We start from the raw sequence: 21,384 nt of genomic DNA on the forward strand, positions 1-21,384 counted from the left end.
CCTGCACAACAAAAGAAAATGCCCCACTATCAGATGCAGTCCTTTCAGCCCAATAAATACAAAAAAGGACGTGGGTCCTCCTTCCTTGCTGCGAGAGGAAGAAGAAAGGGAAGAAGGTCACAGGCTGTGGCAAGTTCCCAAGAGCAGAAGTCCTCTCCGGCTTCTACCAAATCCACCGCATGACGCTGGGGCTCCTCTGCGGGAGTCCGCACCGGTGGGGGCGCGTCTCAAACTCTTCAGTCAGGTCTGGGTGCGCTCGGACCTGGATCCTTGGATAGTAGAAATAGTAACCCAAGGGTACAAATTAGAGTTTCAAGACGTGCCCCCTCACCGATTTTTCAAGTTGGCATTGCCAGTTTCTCTTCTAGAAGGGGAGGTAATATGCGCTGCAATACTAAAGCTGTGTCAAAATCAAGTCATTGTCACAGTACCCCCGTCACAACAGGGGGAGGGTTTTTATTCAAGTCTGTTCGTGGTCCCGAAGCCGGATGGCTCGGTCAGACCGATTTTGAACCTAAAATCCCTCAATTTCTTTCTAAAGAAATTCAAGATGGAATCTCTCTGAGCAGTGATCTCCAGTCTGGAGGAGGGGGATTTTATGGTGTCGGTCGACATAAAGGATGCCTACTTACACGTTCCCATATATCCTCCACATCAGGCATACATGAGGTTTGCTGTTCAGGATTGTCATTACCAAGTTCAGACATTGCCGTTTGGTCTGTCCACGGGTCTGAGGATTTTCACCAAGGTTATGGCGGAAATGATGGTTCTCCTGCGCAAGCAGGGAATCACAATTATCCCGTACTTGGACGATCTCCTCATAAAGGCGAGATCCAAGGAGCAATTTTTGAAAAACCTTGCGCTCTCACTGATGATTCTGCAACAACATGGTTGGCTCCTAAACGTGGCAAAATCACAGTTGGTTCCGACGACACGGCTGTCGTTCCTGGGTATGATTCTGGATACAGAATTACAGAGAGTTTTTCTTCCAGTGGAAAAAGCTCCGGAAATACAGAACATGGTAAAACAGATTCTGAAACCGGCAAGAGTGTCGATTCATCAATGCACTCGGTTGCTGGGGAAGATGGTGGTGGCCTACGGGGCCATTCCGTATGGCAGGTTCATGCCAGGGTGTTTCAGTGGGACTTGTTGGACAAGTGGTCTGGGTCTCACCTGGACATGCACCGGAAAATAATCCTATCTTTCAGGACCAGGATCTCCCTTCTGTGGTGGCTGCACAGTTCTCACCTTCTGTAGGGACGCAGGTTCGGAATTCAGGATTGGATCCTGGTGACCACAGATGCAAGTCTCCGAGGCTGGGGAGCAGTCACACAGTGGAGAAACTTTCAGGGAAAATGGTCAAGCCAGGAAGCTTGTCTGCACATAAACATTCTGGAATTAAGGGCCATTGACAACGGCATTCTGCAAGCGGAACATCTTCTTAGCGGTCTGCCTGTCTTGATTCAGTCAGACAACATAACAGCAGTGGCGTACATAAACCGTCAGGGCGGAACAAAGAGCAGAGCGGCGATGGCCGAGGCCACGAAAGTTCTTCACTGGGCGGAGAAACGTGCAAGCGCTCTGTCAGCAGTCTTCATTCCAGCAGTGGACAACTGGGAAGCAGACTTCCTCAGCAGACATTATCTCCATCCAGGAGAGTGGGGTCTTCATCAAGAGGTCTTTGCAGAAGTGACAAGTCGTTGGGGAATTCCTCAAATAGACATGATGGCGTCCCGCCTCAACAAGAAACTTTGGAGATATTGTTCCAGGTCGAGGGACCCTCACGCAATAGCGGGGGATGCCCTAGTGACACCGTGGGTGTTTCCATCAGTCTATGTGTTTCCTTCACTTCCACTCATTCCAAAGGTGATAAAGATTATAAGAAGAACAAGGGTTCGGGCGATACTCATTGTTCCGGATTGGCCAAAAAGTGCCTGGTATCCAGATCCTCAGGAGTTGCTCATAGAAGATCCCTGGCCTCTTCCTCTACGGGAGGACCTGTTACAACAAGGACCGTGCTTGTATGAAGACTTACCGCGGCTGCGTTTGACGGCATGGCGGCTGAACGCCAAATCCTAGCCCGAAAGGGTATTCCCAGTGAAGTCATTCCCACACTTCTTCAGGCTAGAAAAGAAGTAATGGCAAAGCATTACCACCGCATTTGGAGGAAATATGTGTCTTGGTGTGAATCCAAGAAGGCTCCTACGAAGGATTTTCAGCTGGGGCATTTGCTCCATTTTTTGCAAGCAGGTGTGGATGCGGGCCTAAAGTTAGGCTCCATTAAAGTACAAATTTTGGCCTTATCAATATTCTTTCAGAAAGAATTGGCCTCCCTTCCAGAAGTTCAGGCCTTCGTGAAAGGCGTGCTGCACATCCAACCTCCATTTATGCCCCCTGTGGCACCGTGGGATCTTAATGTGGTGTTGCAGTTCCTGCAATCTCATTGGTTTGAACCTTTGCGTAAGGTGGAGTTAAAATTCCTTACTTGGAAAGTAGTCATGTTGTTGGCCTTGGCATCCACAAGGCGGGTATCTGAGTTGGCGGCTTTGTCTCACAAAAGCCCCTATTTAATCTTCCATGCTGATAGAGCGGAGTTGAGAACTCGTCAGCAATTTCTGCCAAAAGTGGTTTCATCATTTCACGTAAACCAGCCTATGGTGGTGCCAGTGGCTACTGACGCCTTGGCGGAATTGAAGTCTCTCGATGTGGTTAGAGCTTTGAAAATCTGTGTCACCAGAATGGCGCAGATTAGGAAAACAGAAGCTCTGTTCATCCTCTGGGCTCCCAATAAGATTGGGGCTCCTGCTTCCAAGCAGACTATTGTGCGCTGGATCTGTAATACGATTCAGCAGGCTCATTCTACGGCAGGATTGCTGTTACCGAAATCGGTGAAAGCCCATTCTACCAGAAAGGTGGGCTCTTCCTGGCGGCTGCCCGAGGGGTCTCGGCATTACAGCTTTGCCGAGCTGCTACTTGGTCGGGTTCAAACACCTTTGGAAAGTTTTACAAGTTTGATACCCTGGCTGAGGAAGACCTCTTGTTTGGTCAATCGCTGCTACAATGTCATCCACACTCTCCCGCCTGTTCTAGAGCTTTGGTATAAACCCCATGGTTCTTGAAGCATCTCCAGCATCCTCTAGGACGTATGAGAAAATAGGATTTTAATACCTACTGGTAAAATCCTTTTCTCTTAGTCCGTAGAGGATGCTGGGCACCCGTCCCAGTGCGAGCTGTATCTGCAGTTTGGTTATGGTTACACTCGTGTTGAGTTAAGTTCAGTCAGTCTGTGGCTGATGTTGGTCATGCCGTTGCATGCGTTGTTGTTGAATGCCATGTTGTACGGCGTGGTTGAGGTGTGAGCTGGTATGTATCTCACCTTAGTTTAAAAATTAAATAAATCCTTTTCCTCGAAATGTCCGTCTCCCTGGGCCCAGTTCCTATAACTGGAGTCTGGAGGAGAGGCATAGAGGGAGGAGCCAGTTCACACCCCCTTTTAAAGTCTTAAAGTGCCCATGTCTCCCGCGGATCCCATCTATACCCAATGGTTATTGAAGCATCCCCAGCATCCTCTACGGACTAAGAGAAAAGGATTTACCGGTAGGTATTAAAATACTATTTAATAAGCACTATTCCAAATCTTTAAGAGTGTAATGGACCACTAGTCTTTAGCTCACCCCCTCCTTTTATATGCTCTAATATATTGTACCCATCACCTCACACTATAAGACTGGTAACTAATGAGTTTTATCTAATCAATACATCCCATATTCACTCTTATGCACTTCTACTACTCTCTTGAATAATGTCCCCCAACTAAATCAGCGTACAACGGATTTATGGATATGTGTACAATTTCCATATATGCCTTCAGGTCATTTTTATTTTTATCTGTTTTATATATTTTTCATATCTTGCCTGTAAATGATAACAAATATACCCCCCCTTTTTTTTTTTACAAAATACATTAGGTGCTACCCAATTAATATGTATAAAATATCTGTGTTTATGCTACTCATTGGCTATCATAAAATAGTGTCTCCCAAACCATACTGGTATATTTTTCACCTATAGCCTATAATCCTATATATGTTCCATGGTTATTGTTAGTATCACTTTTATTTTTATTTTTTATTTTTTTATTTTATTTATATATATATTTTTTTTTCTTTTAATTATTCTTGTATCAGCACTAATTGTAGTGCATCAATAAAAAAAGGTCTCATAGATTAGTATCAAGAATTCCATCAGCCAGCGCTGTACAGAAAGTCTAAAGATCAATACTAAAAGTTTTTTTTCCTTATGAGCTGTTCCGGTATCTGGATACACTTCTCCAACAATGTCTGCAAATATGGGTCTCCGGAAAGATGGCCGCTGCTATGAGTGACTGCTACATACACCTATAACCAACTGAGAGTCCTGCCGTGACCGGAAGTGGGGCATGAACAATGAGCAAACCCAACCGGAAGTATGCAAGCCAAGCACAGACTGAAGTCCGTCCACCGGAAGTGGGGCAGGAGGCGCATGCGTACTATCACGCTAGTGACACAGAAAGTGTGGCGGAAGTGACGCCGGACTTGGTTCCGAACTGTAACTTGTTATTTCTGTGGTTTTAAAGCTCGTTTTTTCATGTATCTTAGCTCTCAGGGTTAAGCATCCTTTCTACTACAATCCAGTTATAAATTTTAACAATCCAGTTATATTTTTATCAATATATGTTTAAGAAATAGAGTCATGCAATTCTAATAGGATATGATGTCATAATTACTTATCTCTAATTACACCTTCTATATATAGAAGATCTGCTCAGTAGTCCCTCATCCCTTGATGAAGTTAGATAGACGAAACGCGTTGGATGTACCTCATATGACTCTCCATATTAAGATAAGCAGAAATATTTTATCTTTTATATTGCATATCTTTTATTTCTTTTTTTTGAATTTATGGTTTTAGCCTCTTGTATTTTAGCATTTTGCTATTCCTTTCCCTCTAATTTTTAGCCCATCTCGCATTTTTATATCTTATTACTCTGTTATTTTTAAAAATAAATAATTGTAAAAAAAATTCTTATCCCATCACTACGTATCCTGCTTTTTCTTCTTATATATTTATATTTGTGCACACACCGTTGGTCACTGATATCCCTATTCCCCCATTCCTATATACTGTGTATATATATATATATATATATATATATACAGACATGTGAGGACAAAGCCACTTAGCATGGGGTTTCAGTTGTTAAGGTAAGACATAATAACAAAATAGCTAAGGATAGAGGCGGGGTTATATCAAATCCCCAATAGAGATAAAGTGGAGAAGTTTCCATAGCAAACAATATACCTTTAACTGCCATTTTATAGACTGTGCTAGATAAATGATAGATACAAGCTGATTGGTTGCTATGGGCAAATTTTCCACTTTATCATTTAGTACCTCCCCCTCCATACGGCGATGCAAATTCTCTGTATAATCTCCTCATCCTGCCCGCTACACTAGGATGCGAGCGGGTTGCGGGTGATGCGCCCACTTTTCCATGGGTCCTGGGGACTGCCTAAAATAATCAGGAGTCTCCCAGTAGGCAAGTATGGTGCAAATCAAGGTGCATGGCTGGACCAAAGCTGATTTTGCCCTGTGCAGTGGGAGATTTGTGCTTCGCAAATGATCTCTATAGTGTCTTTGTTTGATTGATTGATTGATTGATTGATTGATTGAAATGATGTTAGACGTTGAACTGATAATTAGAAATAAAGGCCCTCATTCCGAGTTGTTCGCTCGCAAGCTGCTTTTAGCAGCATTGCACACGCTAAGCCGCCGCCTACTGGGAGTGAATCTTAGCTTAGCAGAATTGCGAACGAAAGATTCTCAAAATTGCGAATAAGCAGTTTCTGAGTAGCTCGACACTTACTCTGCCACTGCGATCAGTTCAGTCAGTTTCGTTCCTGGTTTGACGTCACAAACACACCCAGCTTTCGCCCAGACACTCCCCCGTTTCTCCAGCCACTCCCGCGTTTTTCCCAGAAACGGCAGCGTTTTTTCACACACTCCCATAAAACGGCCAGTTTCCGCCCTGAAACACCCACTTCCTTTCAATCACACTACTATCACCAGAACAAAGAAAAAACCTCGTAATGCCGTGAGTAAAATACCAAATTCTTAGCAAATTTACTTGGCGCAGCCGCAGTGCGAACATTGCGCATGCGCAGTTTGCGGAAAATAGCTGCGATGCGATGAAAAATAACGAGCGAACAACTCGGAATGAGGGCCAATAACTGTTTTTCTCACTTCTCAAAGCTACTAGAAAGTTTACGTCCCCTCTACTGTATGCGGAAGTTGCTGGTTTTCCAGTAAGTAAAGATGGGAAAGCAAAAATAACATAAAACTTTAGAAAAAATGCAAATACAGTATATGGAAATATTTTTTTTTTGAGTGAATCAAAAATATAACTTTATGTTTACTTTAAATAATAAAGCCTAATAATAATCTGAAATGTAGTTCTCCTTTGAGATTGTATCATGTACATAATATTTGAATAATACATTTTTTTATTATGCTATTGCTTTGTTCTGGGCACAAAGTACTTTTTCACTTCTGATAGAAATATTATTGTGTAATACTTTATTTCATTTGTTCAGACATAGTTTATTCCCTGAAGAGATGTACTTTTATTGCTCTGCATTGGTTTATAAAGTCTATACAAATAATGTATCCTTTATGAAAAAATGGAGACTAATATGTTCTAGAACCAATCTTAATTTTGCATCCTTTTTAAGCACATGTAAATTTTGGGGGTCATTCCGAGTTGTTCGCTCGGTAAAAATCTTCGCAACGCAGCGATTTTCCGCTTAATACGCATGCGCAATGTCCGCACTGCGACTGCGCCAAGTAAATTTGCTATGCAGTTAGGATTTTTACTCACGGCTTTTTCTTCGTTCTGGCGATCGTAATGTGATTGACAGGAAATGGGTGTTACTGGGCGGAAACTGGGCGTTTTATGGGCGTGTGGGGAAAAACGCTACCGTTTCCGGAAAAAACGCAGGAGTGGCCGGAGAAACGGGGGAGTGTCTGGGCGAACGCTGGGTGTGTTTGTGACGTCAAACCAGGAACGACAAGCACTGAACTGATCGCAGATGCCGAGTAAGTCTGAAGCTACTCAGAAACTGCTACGAGGTGTGTAATCGCAATATTGCGAATACATCGTTCGCAATTTTAAGATGCTAAGATTCACTCCCAGTAGGCGGCGGCTTAGCATGAGCAAATCTGCTAAAATCCGCTCGCGAGCGAACAACTCGGAATGACCCCCTTTATGTATTAGCTTTTAAAACCATTTGGAGAATTTAGACGTGTGGGAATTAGACTAAAATTTATGGCCATTCTAATGGGCTGTGTGCGCTTGTGGGGCTGTATCTTTAATATACTGTATTGTTGCTTGTCCTGATGCAAATGTATCTAGTTTTGATTTATTGTAAGAGTGAAACAATATTTTTTGTTTTCTGTATTTGTTTCATAGAAATTGTTTTAGGAAAAGGGTATCTTACCTCAGGAACCAAGGTGATTAGTGAATGAGTTGTCTGGTCCATTAACTGTTTACACAATGGGAAATTCAATTGCATTTAACCTCAGGTGTCACTACAGGGATCATAGATCTCTATGACTGGCCTGGACAGATTGATTTAAGGCTAGCAGACAGGCCTGTGGGAAACATAGAAAAGAAATATAGCTGTATTCTTAAAAGCAAAACAACAGGTTAGATATTATACTGCTTTACTGGTCAGCATATTATACCTGCGCCCCAAAGCACTCTGCATATTCATATTGGGGGTTATTCAGATGTGGTTGCTGCTATTGCAGCAAAGTACCAATTAGTGCGTATTGCTCCCCAAAGGCCACAAACATCAGCAACATCATCAAAAACATATCTCTTAAGGCTTAAACCAGCAGCAATCCTATATATATATATATATATATATATATATATATATATATATATATACAGGTTGAGTATCCCATATCCAAATATTCCGAAATACGGAATATTCCGATATACAGAATTTTTTGAGTGAGACTGAGATAGTGAAACCTTTGTTTTCTGATGGCTCAATGTACACAAACTTTGTTTAATATACAAAGTTATTAACAATATTGGCTAAAATGACCTTCAGGCTGTGTGTATAAGGTGTATATGAAACATAAATGGATTCTATGCTTAGACTTGGGTCCCATCGCCATGATATCTCATAATGGTATGCAATTATTCCAAAATACGGAAAAATCCGATATCCAAAATACTTCTGGTCCCAAGCATTTCGGATATGGGATACTGAACCTGTATATATATATATATATATATATATATATACTCACAGTGAAAAAGGCACTCGGAGACAGCAATCCAAAAGACAAAATTGTATTGGGTAAAGTACTTTCGAGGTGTAACCCCGTCCTCAGGACCACACTTACGGGCAATGTATCAGCAACCACATTGCCCATAAGTGTGGTCCTGAGGACGGGGTTTACACCTTGAAAGTACTTGACCCAACACACTTTTGCCTTTTGGATTACTGTCTCTGAGTGCCTTTCTCACTGTTAGTGCATGGATGTAATTGATTGCTGCACCGGAGCACGTTGCCATTTATATTTGAGTGCCGGCATATTTGGAACACTATATATATATATATATATATATATATATATATCCATTGTAGAAGAGCCGCACTCACATGTCGATAATAATCACAGTTGCTGTGGTGCAAAATCCAGGAACAGGTCCTATCAGAACAAAGTTCCACGATACATGTGCACAAATAAGGATGCACTCACCAGACTTCTCCAGGGTGAAATTGATAGATTTTAATCTAGACAGCACATACTCACAAACAGAAGGTCAACGTTTCGGCTCACAGCAGAGCCTTTGTCAAGACCAGATTACCAGGTTGCCATCTCCCTAGCACTGCTCTGAATAGTGAAACCATATATACCCTTGGTGCAGCCACACACCCCAATCATCCAATTAGCAGCATGAACAAACAGGCCATCATTAAGCTAATATCAGCCAGCTGTCACAGGATAAGGCCAAATACATATACACAGCACAAATCAGACACACACATAAATTGATTTTAAAACAACTCATTGTGACCACAAAAGGAGTCTAACATCGTGTGTGGAACGCACGCCGGTACAGTGACACGCACAGCACTTCCTGTGAGCCGCGCATCACTTCCTGTCCGGCGTTGCCAAGTAACGGCGCCGTGAGTAAAGCAGACCACATTAGCTTATGTAAACCACATCGGAGTGAACAACCAAAGTATCCACTACAGATCCTCATATAGGCCAGATACATAACCAGGATGCGATTTTTCCTTGTGGTTTTTTATAGGTTTTGGGGATCTATGTTTAGCACGATGTTTAGTCATTTTTAAATGTATATACTTGCAATGCCCTGATGACTATTCTGATGGGTGCCTGTGTGCTATTGGTGCAGCCCGCCTGTTAATCATACTATCGATTGTGACATTCCTGTTTACTTTGGTAGTAAGGGGATAGGGTTGGTTCTTGCTGACCCTTACGTATGTTTGCTATATATTGGGGGAGTTCAACAGCCGTGTACGTTTATGCACAATGTTTTTTCAATCTGAGGTTAGCGTAATTTGTGTTAGCAACTGGGTATTTGTTGCCTGGCTACAAGCGACCGGAAGTGATGCGGTATAGAAATCCCTGTGGCAGCTCAAATACCACAGGTTGCTAGGTAATCGATTGATTTATCCTGATTATGTATCTGACCTATATGAGGATCTGTAGTGGATACTTTGGTTGTTCACTCCGATGTGGTTTACATAAGCTAATGTGGTCTGCTTTACTCACGGCGCCGTTACTTGGCAACGCCGGATGGGAAGTGATGCGCGGCTCACAGGAAGTGTCGTGCGTGTCACTGTACCGGCGTGCGTTCCACACACGATGTTAGACTCCTTGTGTGGCCACAATGAGTTGTTTTAAAATCAATTTATGTGTGTGCCTGGTTTGTGCTGTGTATATGTATTTGGCCTTATCCTGTGACAGCTGGCTGATATTAGCTTAATGATGGCCTGTTTGTTCATGCTGCTAATTGGATGATTGGGGGGTGTGGCTGCACCAAGGGTATATATGGTTTCACTATTCAGAGCAGTGCTAGGGAGATGGCAACCTGGTAATCTGGTCTTGACAAAGACTCTGCTGTGAGCCGAAACGTTGACCTTCTGTTTGTGAGTATGTGCTGTCTGGATTAAAATCTATCAATTTCACCCTGGAGAAGTCTGGTGAGTGCATCCTTATTTGTGCATATATATATATATATATATATATATTTATATACAGTGCTATTTTTCAGCAGGAACTGAGTTCCTGAACCTTTCATTAAATATATCATCAGGAAATGGGTTCCTGAACCTGTCCTGGGCCAAAATGTATTTTCCATAAGATAAGTTTTATTTTTAACTACATTTTTAAGTTCATTTTGAGTGCCTTCTTTTCTATAAACTATCTATCTATCTATCTATCTATCTATCTATCTATCTATCTATCTATCTATCTAACATTTTATTTTAAAGTCCATTTTGAGTGCCTTCGTTTCTAAAAACTATCATCTGTCTATCTATAACTTTTTTAATTGCTTCACCCCCAGACCCGTAGTTCCTAAACCTATTTTTCCAAACAAATAATACTGGTTTAACTGGCATTGCTGAGGGCATTGTGTATTTGTCACTGCAGGGGGCATTGAGTATCTGACATTGCTGGGGGCATTGTGTAACTGGCATTGCTGGGGACATTTTGTAACTGGCACTACTGGGGGCATTATATGTATCTGGCACTAATGGTGGCATTATGTGTATATATGGCAATACTCGGGGCATTATGTGTTTAAAAAAAGTTTATGTACCAATTGATGCCCCGCCCCTTTGGTAGCGCCACCCACATCACCACTCACCTGTGCCCTGCCCACAGTTCCTGTGTAAAATTACATACTACTTCTGTAAACCATTGACATTATAAATAATTTTAATATTCCACTGCATGAATATTAAGAGCAAATATATGAGAACACACTGAAATCCTTATGACTCAGAGTTACATGCTCCACAACAGATTACATGTAAAGTGGTCGCAGTTAATTTCCTGATGGTTGGAATCCTGGCGGTCAGGAGGCTGACGCCAGTATCCTGACAGTCGATGAAATATCGATGGTCAGAATACCGACAGACGCCACCAACCAAGGGGGAATACTGAGCATTTGTCGGGATTCCGTCCGTCGTTAATATATAATAATGTGGTGAGCAAAGAGAGTGGGTACGAAGCGTGGCAAGCGCAGTGAGCCCACAAGGAGACTTGATGCGCCGCTGTTGAGATTCCGTCTTTCGGGATTCCGACGTAGGTCTCTTGACGGCCGGGATCCCGAACGTCGGGAAATCATACCAAAATCCCTTTAAGAAAGGTATATACTATTTGTAAAACAGTGCTGTTAATGAGAAACAAAGTGTCCCATCCAAAGGTATTGAATCCTGCAGATGCTACAGAATATATTTAACTATCCCAACCAAACCTTGTAAGTTTCTGCAGATGTACCTCAATTGCTATCTCTCTCTGGTGTGTTAACTTGGGGTCATTCGGTTGGGCTGGCTTGGGGGTGTTCACCTGTAGACTTGAATCTTTAGAATGTTAGGGACTCACCCGATGATGAGGTTACCTGGATGGGCACATGCAATAATGTTTGAATAGTGCGCCTGCATTCTTTCTCTTTTTCTGTGGCACTAAAGGTCTCAGCAGGGTAGCAACTCTCATTACATGTACTTAGGGTGTGCAGTCTTTTGCCCCTCCCTTATATATACCTCAGTGGTTACCATTTCTCATTCCTGCTTATAAGAAATCGCCCATGCTGCTACAAATTTAAGGTATTCCTTTCCATAACCCTCAAATCTTTAAACACTTCCCAGTAACCCACACTAATGCCCCCTCATGCCCATGGCCAGATGGGGCAGACAGGAGTACAGCTCTAGACTGCCATATAAAAATAAGCCCATCTGCATGACAATATGCTGATAACCTGCCAACCATCTGGTCACACGGTCGCTCAAAAAGCATTCAGAACATACTTGCCTACCCTCCTGCAATGGCCAGGAGGCTCCCGAAAATCGTGTGGCACTCTCGACCCCCAGAAAGGAGGGCAAATCTCCGGGAGCCTGCTTATGCCAGCTGACCAGCTCCCTCAGCCTCCCGTACACCCCCACAGCCACAGCTTACCTATAGCAAGTGGGCATGGCAATGGCGCGAATTGTGTCATTGTAGCCCCGCTCTACAAAGTCGGTAACTGGTCATTGTATAGCGGGGGGCGGGACCGCATTGAGACAATCACGCCTCCACCCCCCGCTCCGCCCACACACATTGGTGCCACCCCCCCAGAAAGTCGGCAAGTGTGATTCAGATGCGCCCTTATACATCTCGCCTCAATACACCATGCAGTGGGAAATTGCTAGCGGGAGTGAGCTTGTATTTCTGTTTGTGTCAGTCAGTATACAAAGCACAATGGACCTTTACAGAGAGAAAAATCACAGCTGCTGCATTGTAGTACTTTTAATGCAGATTCTGAAAAGTTGCAACAGATGTACAAGTGTTGCATATAAAATGAATCAGCACAGTCTCCTGGTGCATGCTAGTTGCATCATGATGCGACTAAGATGCATTTTTGGTAAAGAACACATCCAACACTAGTGGAGTCTCACGGAATCTGGCTTGCCAAAAGGGGTGTTTGGCGTTACTGCAACTTGTGTATGAGGACACATCTGTAAGTATCTAAATTGTATTTCTCTATCGTCCTAGTGGATGCTGGGGTTCCTGAAAGGACCATGGGGAATAGCGGCTCCGCAGGAGACAGGGCACAAAAAGTAAAGCTTTTAACCATGTGGTGTGTACTGGCTCCTCCCCCTATGACCCTCCTCCAAGCCTCAGTTAGGTTTTTGTGCCCGGCCGAGAAGGGTGCAATCTAGGTGGCTCTCCTAAAGAGCTGCTTAGAAAAAGTTTAGCTAGGTTTTTTATTTTACAGTGATTCCTGCTGGCAACAGGATCACTGCAACGAGGGACTTAGGGGAGAAGGAGTCAACTCACCTGCGTGCAGGATGGATTGGCTTCTTGGCTACTGGACATCAAGCTCCAGAGGGACGATCACAGGTACAGCCTGGATGGGTCACCGGAGCCGCGCCGCCGGCCCCCTTGCAGATGCTGAAGACAGAAGATGGTCCAGAATCGGCGGCAGAAGACTCCTCAGTCTTCTTAAGGTAGCGCACAGCACTGCAGCTGTGCGCCATTGCTCTCAGCACACTTCACACGGCAGTCACTGAGGGTGCAGGGCGCTGGGGGGGGGCGCCCTGGGCAGCAATGAGAAACCTTTTTTAGGCATAAAATACCTCACATATAGCCTCCGGGGGCTATATGGAGATATTTAACCCCTGCCTGAATCCATTGAAGAGCGGGAGACGAGCCCGCCGAAAAAGGGGCGGGGCCTATCTCCTCAGCACACGGCGCCATTTTCCTCTCACAGCTCCGCTGGTCAGGAAGGCTCCCAGTCTCTCCCCTGCACTGCACTACAGAAACAGGGTAAAACAAGAGAGGGGGGGCAAAATTGTGGCATTATATATATTTAAAGCAGCTATATAGGGAGCACTTATTATAAGGCTATCCCTGTCATATATAGCGCTTTTGGTGTGTGCTGGCAGACTCTCCCTCTGTCTCCCCAAAGGGCTAGTGGGGTCCTGTCTTCGTTTAGAGCATTCCCTGTGTGTCTGCTGTGTGTCGGTACGCGTGTGTCGACATGTATGAGGACGATATTGGTGTGGAGGCGGAGCAATTGCCAAATATGGGGATGTCACCTCCTAGGGGGTCGACACCAGAATGGATGCCTTTATTTATGGAATTACGGGATAGTGTCAACACGCTAAAGCAGTCGTTTGACGACTTGAGACGGCCGGACAATCAATTAGTGCCTGTCCAGGCGCCTCAAACACCGTCAGGGGCTGTAAAACGCCCTTTGCCTCAGTCGGTCGACACAGACCCAGACACAGGCACTGATTCCAGTGGTGACGGTGACGAATCAACCGTATTTTCCAGTAGGGCCACACGTTATATGATTTTGGCAATGAAGGAGGCGTTACATATAGCTGATACTACAGGTACCACTAAACAGGGTATTATGTGGGGTGTGAAAAAACTACCTATAGTTTTTCCTGAATCAGAAGAATTAAATGAGGTGTGTGATGAAGCGTGGGTTGCCCCCGATAAAAAAAATGCTAATTTCAAAGAAGTTATTGGCTTTATACCCTTTCCCGCCAGAGGTTAGGGCGCGCTGGGAAACACCTCCTAGGGTGGACAAGGCGCTCACACGCTTATCAAAACAAGTGGCGTTACCCTCTCCTGAGACGGCCGCACTTAAAGATCCAGCAGATAGGAGGATGGAAAATATCCAAAAAAGTATATACACACATACAGGTGTTATACTACGACCAGCTATAGCGACAGCCTGGATGTGCAGTGCTGGAGTAGCTTGGTCAGAGTCCCTGATTGAAAATATTGATACCCTGGATAGGGACAATGTTTTACTGTCTTTGGAGCAAATAAAGGATGCATTTCTTTATATGCGTGATGCACAGAGGGATATCTGCACGCTGGCATCACGGGTAAGTGCTATGTCCATTTCGGCCAGAAGAAGTTTATGGACGCGACAGTGGTCAGGCGATGCGGACTCAAAACGGCATATGGAAGTTTTGCCGTATAAAGGGGAGGAGTTATTTGGAGTCGGTCTATCGGATTTGGTGGCCACGGCTACAGCCGGGAAATCCACCTTTTTACCTCAAGTCACTCCCCAACAGAAAAAGACACCGACTTTTCAACCGCAGCCCTTTCGTTCCTTTAAAAACAAGAGAGCAAAGGGATATTCATATCTGCCACGAGGCAGAGGAAAGGGGACGAGACAGCAACAGGCAGCTCCTTCCCAGGAACAGAAGCCCTCCCCCGCTTCTACAAAAGCCTCAGCATGACGCTGGGGCTTCTCAAGCGGACTCGGGGGCGGTGGGGGGTCGTCTCAAGAATTTCAGCGCGCAGTGGGCTCACTCGCAGGTAGATCCCTGGATCCTGCAGATAATATCTCAGGGGTACAGGTTAGAACTAGAGACGTCTCCACCTCGCCGTTTCCTGAAGTCTGCTTTACCAACGTCCCCCTCCGACAGGGTGACGGTCTTGGAAGCCATTCACAAGCTGTACTCTCAGCAGGTGATAGTCAAAGTACCCCTTTTACAACAGGGAAAGGGGTATTATTCCACTCTATTTGTGGTACCGAAGCCGGACGGCTCGGTAAGACCTATTCTAAATCTGAAATCCCTGAACCTGTACATAAAAAAGTTCAAGTTCAAGATGGAGTCACTCAGAGCGGTGATAGCGAACCTGGAAGAAGGGGACTTTATGGTATCCTTGGACATCAAGGATGCGTATCTCCACGTCCCAATTTACCCCTCACACCAGGGGTACCTCAGGTTCGTCGTACAAAACTGTCACTATCAGTTTCAGACGCTGCCGTTTGGATTGTCCACGGCACCTCGGGTCTTTACCAAAGTAATGGCCGAGATGATGATTCTTCTTCGAAGAAAAGGCGTGTTAATTATCCCATACTTGGACGATCTCCTGATAAGGGCAAGGTCAAGAGAACAGCTAGAGATGGGAGTAGCACTGTCTCAAGAAGTGCTAAAACAGCACGGGTGGATTTTGAATATTCCAAAATCCCAGTTAATTCCGACAACACGTCTGCTGTTCCTAGGGATGATTCTGGACACGGTTCAGAAAAAGGTATTTCTCCCGGAGGAAAAAGCCAAGGAGTTATCCGAACTTGTCAGGAACCTCCTAAAGCCAGGAAAGGTGTCTGTACATCAATGCACAAGAGTCCTGGGAAAAATGGTGGCTTCTTACGAAGCAATTCCATTCGGCAGATTCCACGCAAGAATTTTCCAGAGGGATCTGCTCGACAAATGGTCAGGGTCGCATCTTCAGATGCACCGGCGGATAACCCTGTCTCCAAGGACAAGGGTATCTCTTCTGTGGTGGTTGCAGAGCGCTCATCTATTGGAGGGCCGCAGATTCGGCATACAGGATTGGATCCTGGTGACCACGGACGCCAGCCTGAGAGGCTGGGGAGCAGTCACACAAGGAAGGAACTTCCAGGGCGTGTGGTCGAGCCTGGAGATGTCTCTTCACATAAACATTCTGGAACTAAGAGCAATCTACAATGCTCTAAGTCAGGCAGAACCTCTGCTTCTAGGAAAACCGGTGTTGATCCAGTCGGACAACATCACGGCAGTCGCCCATGTAAACAGACAGGGCGGTACAAGAAGCAGGAGTGCAATGGCAGAAGCTGCGAGGATTCTTCGCTGGGCGGAGAATCATGTGATGGCACTGTCAGCAGTGTTCATCCCGGGAGTGGACAACTGGGAAGCAGACTTCCTCAGCAGACACGACCTTCACCCGGGAGAGTGGGGACTTCATCCAGAAGTTTTCCACATGCTTGTAACCCGTTGGGAAAGACCAATGGTGGACATGATGGCGTCTCGCCTCAACAAAAAACTGGACAGGTATTGCGCCAGGTCAAGAGACCCGCAGGCAATAGCTGTGGACGCGCTGGTAACGCCTTGGGTGTACCAGTCGGTGTATGTGTTTCCTCCTCTGCCTCTCATACCAAAGGTATTGAGAATTATAAGGAAAAGAGGAGTAAGAACGATACTAGTGGCTCCGGATTGGCCAAGAAGGACTTGGTACCCGGAACTTCAAGAGATGATCACGGACGATCCGTGGCCTCTACCTCTGAGAAGGGACCTGCTTCAGCAAGGTCCCTGTCTGTTTCAAGACTTACCGCGGCTGCGTTTGACGGCATGGCGGTTGAACGCCGGATCCTAAAGGGAAAAGGCATTCCGGAAGAAGTCATTCCTACTTTGATTAAAGCAAGGAAGGAAGTAACCGCGAAACATTATCACCGCATTTGGCGAAAATATGTTGCGTGGTGCGAGGATCGGAGTGCTCCGACGGAGGAATTTCAACTGGGTCGATTCCTGCATTTCCTGCAATCAGGATTGTCTATGGGTCTCAAGTTGGGATCTATTAAGGTTCAAATTTCGGCCCTGTCAATATTCTTCCAAAAAGAATTGGCCTCAGTTCCTGAGGTCCAGACTTTTGTTAAGGGTGTACTGCGTATACAGCCCCCTGTAGTGCCTCCGGTGGCACCGTGGGATCTAAACGTAGTTTTAGATTTCCTCAAATCCCATTGGTTTGAACCACTAAAAAAGGTGGATTTGAAATATCTCACATGGAAAGTGTTCATGCTACTAGCCCTGGCTTCAGCCAGGAGAGTGTCAGAACTGGCGGCTTTATCTTACAAAAGCCCATATCTAATTTTCCATTCGGATAGGGCAGAACTGCGGACGCGTCCGCATTTTCTCCCTAAGGTGGTATCAGCGTTTCACCTGAACCAGCCTATTGTAGTGCCTGCGGCTACAAGCGACTTGGAGGACTCCAAGTTGTTGGACGTTGTTAGAGCTTTAAAAATATACATTTCAAGGACGGCTGGAGTCAGAAAATCTGACTCGCTGTTTATACTGTATGCACCCAACAAGCTGGGTGCTCCTGCTTCTAAGCAGTCGATTGCTCGTTGGATTTGTAGCACAATTCAACTTGCACATTCTGTGGCAGGCCTGCCACAGCCTAAATCTGTTAGGGCCCATTCCACAAGGAAGGTGGGCTCATCTTGGGCGGCTGCCCGAGGGGTCTCGGCATTACAACTCTGCCGAGCAGCTACGTGGTCGGGGGAGAACACGTTTGTAAAATTCTACAAATTTGATACCCTGGCAAAAGAGGACCTGGAGTTCTCTCATTCGGTGTTGCAGAGTCATCCGCACTCTCCCGCCCGTTTGGGAGCTTTGGTATAATCCCCATGGTCCTTTCAGGAACCCCAGCATCCACTAGGACGATAGAGAAAATAAGAATTTACTTACCGATAATTCTATTTCTCGGAGTCCGTAGTGGATGCTGGGCGCCCATCCCAAGTGCGGATTATCTGCAATAATTGTACATAGTTATTGTTGCCTTCATCGGGTTATTGTTGTAGGAAGCCATCTTTCAGAGGCTCCTCTGTTATCATACTGTTAACTGGATTTTAGATCACAAGTTGTACGGTGTGATTGGTGTGGCTGGTATGAGTCTTACCCGGGATTCAAGATCCTTCCTTATTGTGTACGCTCGTCCGGGCACAGTACCTAACTGAGGCTTGGAGGAGGGTCATAGGGGGAGGAGCCAGTACACACCACATGGTTAAAAGCTTTACTTTTTGTGCCCTGTCTCCTGCGGAGCCGCTATTCCCCATGGTCCTTTCAGGAACCCCAGCATCCACTACGGACTCCGAGAAATAGAATTATCGGTAAGTAAATTCTTATTTTCTATTGTCCTCCCAAAAATTATGCAGTTTGCATACTTTTACGTATTTGGGGAGACATTGGGGCTGATAGTGTTGGGGTGTACACACCCACATAGCCTTTCTCGCAATAGGCCCTTGATCATTTTCTGCCCCAAGCTCATGTGGCCCTCAGTCCAACCCTTCTCACCCATTCAAGTGGCTTCTGTGCACGGTTGAATCTGGCCCATTGTGTTCATGTCTATATTTATTTTGTGTACCCTGTATTTATTTTACATATTAATATTTACTTACGCAAGATGCATTCATTATGTCGGCAGTGATATTGTCAGCACTTTTTCTGTTGGCTGCACTATGCTGCACCATGATGTCAACAAGGTTAAAATGCTACTTAAAGCATTTTAACGGTGTCAGCAGTATAACCTTAAACATGCTGCTTTAATATGTATATATTCCACTTATGCAGTGTCAGCATACTGTAGTCGTTGCACTTTATAATTGGGTGCAAAACAGTCATAAGACAAGACTATGTAATAACAGGCAAAGAGGTGCAAGGGCCCTGTATGTACCTGTTTCATGTATGTTCAGTTGTACGGCGCACTCTAACTACTTAAAAATCAACAACAGTAATAATAATAATAATAATAATAATAATAATAATAGCAAATTAGAGCGGGTTGTGTCCCTCACAGCACAACATTCCAGTCTGTGATAAACTTCTGCAATTCATCCTATTAGGTCCAACTCCCATGTACAGTATTATTATCTGCTGTGCTGTTCAGTCTCAGACAGGGAAATCCTGATCATCAGAGATTCAGGTAAATACAAGACAGCTCTGGCCACGCTAGTAGCAAAAAATAATGTTTTGCCTGCAAGCTCTACTTACCAGGAACCAGTTGTAGTTGCTGCTCCCAGTCACTGCATTGCAGTAGAGCCTGTCTATACACATTGTACATGATCTGGTTAGCAATTCTATTATTGAGATACCATGGTGACATGCAGAGGCTTAGCTATACCAATGGATCCCACACAGCACAATTTCCTGGAGCAGATGCACCTCCTGCACCTATTGTAGCTACGCCCTTGGTGACACGGCACCCAGGTTTTGTCCAGCCTTGCTCTAAGATAAATGGAATTCTGTACTCGTGGGACATGATTCAGAGTGAACAAAAGGCCATTTTGCAGAAAGATCTTGTGATATTTTTTGCACAGTGCATGCATCCAACTTTGAGCAGCCATAAAGGGGTGCCAAAGGGGCATTCACATGTAGAACACGTGTTGCAAGGGCATGCCGTTGGCATATAGGCAGAATTGTGGGCTATTCAGAGTTGAGCGTACAAAGAGACACATCTGATTTCAGACTGATCGCTTGCATAAGGAATAGGGCTACTGCAAATGTAAGCCGATAATAATGAGGGCTACTTTCACAAGCGGATGTATAAGCCTAGTGCAGCTGCATAGATCTTGGAAAATAGATCCTGCATGCAGTGCGGCAGTGTTGCATGCAACTGTGAATCAGCTCCACTGTGAGTAGGACATAGCTATATGCACGTCCTCCTCTTTAGGTCCCAGTGATGACACCACCTGAGGTTAGACACTCTTGTTTTGCTCAAATGTTTTTATCTGCCTCATTTTTTGGCTGATCAGTTCCCTTAATAGATTGCCTGGTCTTGTAACATGAAGGGAAACTGTATGCATTCTGGCATCAGAGGCTTTTGGAGGCATACGTAAGTTGGAGTTCCGTCATTAAGCTAATCAGCATGGCAATTCACAGGTGCACATAGCCAGAAAGAGGACACGCTGGGAAGATCAGATTTCACAAGTTTCATTAATGTAGTACTGGTGGGCCACAGGGTAGTATTGGGAGTATAGACATGGAACCAGGATCACTAACTTACATTATAATCCATTGATTATAATGTAAGTTAGTGTGTTGACTGACGCGTTTTGCTCCTATTATAGGGGCTTTTTCAAAGATTTTTTTGGGAAAAAAATAGTTTTTATCAATTTTTTGTGTGCACACAGCTATTTAGGATCCACCTCCTAAAATAATTAAATCTAAGGTGCTATAGAGCGTTTTTTATAACAATTTTGAAATGTGTGATTTTTTTTTGGTATTGTGACTGGTCAATAATAACTTTTTTATTAAAATATATTATTTAATTATAGTAGTTGGAATTATTTGAGTTCTTGCCATACCGTGTCCTAGATTTCATAGTTCAGGGGGAAGGTTGTTTAGTTTTCTAATTGTATGCACCAGGTGTATTCTGGTGACTTTTTTGACTTCTCACCCCAAGTCAATATTCCACTGCCACTTAACAAATAAGATTTGGTAATTGACTAAGATAATTGGTTTTCTGGATCACAACATTAGCGCCAGGCTACATTTCTTGTGTTTTAGACTAGTAAGAATGTTAGAATTTGTATGTGCCATAAGATTTTTTTTGCATTTAGTGCCTTCTTGCCATTTGAAATGTAAGCTGTAGAGGTTTTACTGTACTGGCTTTATATGGATAGGATTGGGAGATAAAGCCTCTTGGTTGACAGATTCACAGCTCACTTGTCCATTACTCTTCTTGTCGATGTTACAGTTCAATGATAATTTATAGATTCTGTTGGTTGTGTGCAACCGTTGGGAAATAAACTTATTCCGTACAGAAACTTAACTGCTGCAATGTTAATAAAATGAACAAACAGTACGCACATGTCATGTGTAACATCAGGTGTATGCTGCAAAAATCTGTTGATTAGCATCTGTCTCTGCAGAGATTTACATTTCATTTCTTCTTCAATTCTAGACCGAATTACAGAAGTCCATACGGATATCTATGTGACAAGCTTTGGACCTGTCTCTGACACAGATATGGTAAGGCATGGTGTTTCTCTATTTGTACATTTTTTGCCAGAAGCAAAAAATA

At 44.3% G+C, this 21,384-nt stretch overlaps 1 protein-coding gene across 2 annotated transcripts in view; it reads left to right on the top strand.

The window, feature by feature from the left end:
* The window catches only part of GABRA2 (gamma-aminobutyric acid type A receptor subunit alpha2), a 263,278-nt gene that overhangs the window by 52,284 nt on the left and 189,610 nt on the right, over window positions 1-21,384 (top strand). For both annotated transcript variants that reach the window (XM_063920978.1, XM_063920979.1), the window contains exon 4: window positions 21,265-21,332. In XM_063920978.1, the coding sequence (XP_063777048.1) occupies window positions 21,265-21,332 (68 nt within the window). The remainder of the gene's footprint in view (window positions 1-21,264; window positions 21,333-21,384) is intronic.

The sequence above is a fragment of the Pseudophryne corroboree genome, chromosome 1, assembly GCF_028390025.1.
Source record: "Pseudophryne corroboree isolate aPseCor3 chromosome 1, aPseCor3.hap2, whole genome shotgun sequence".
NCBI classification, from domain to species: Eukaryota; Metazoa; Chordata; class Amphibia; order Anura; family Myobatrachidae; genus Pseudophryne; species Pseudophryne corroboree.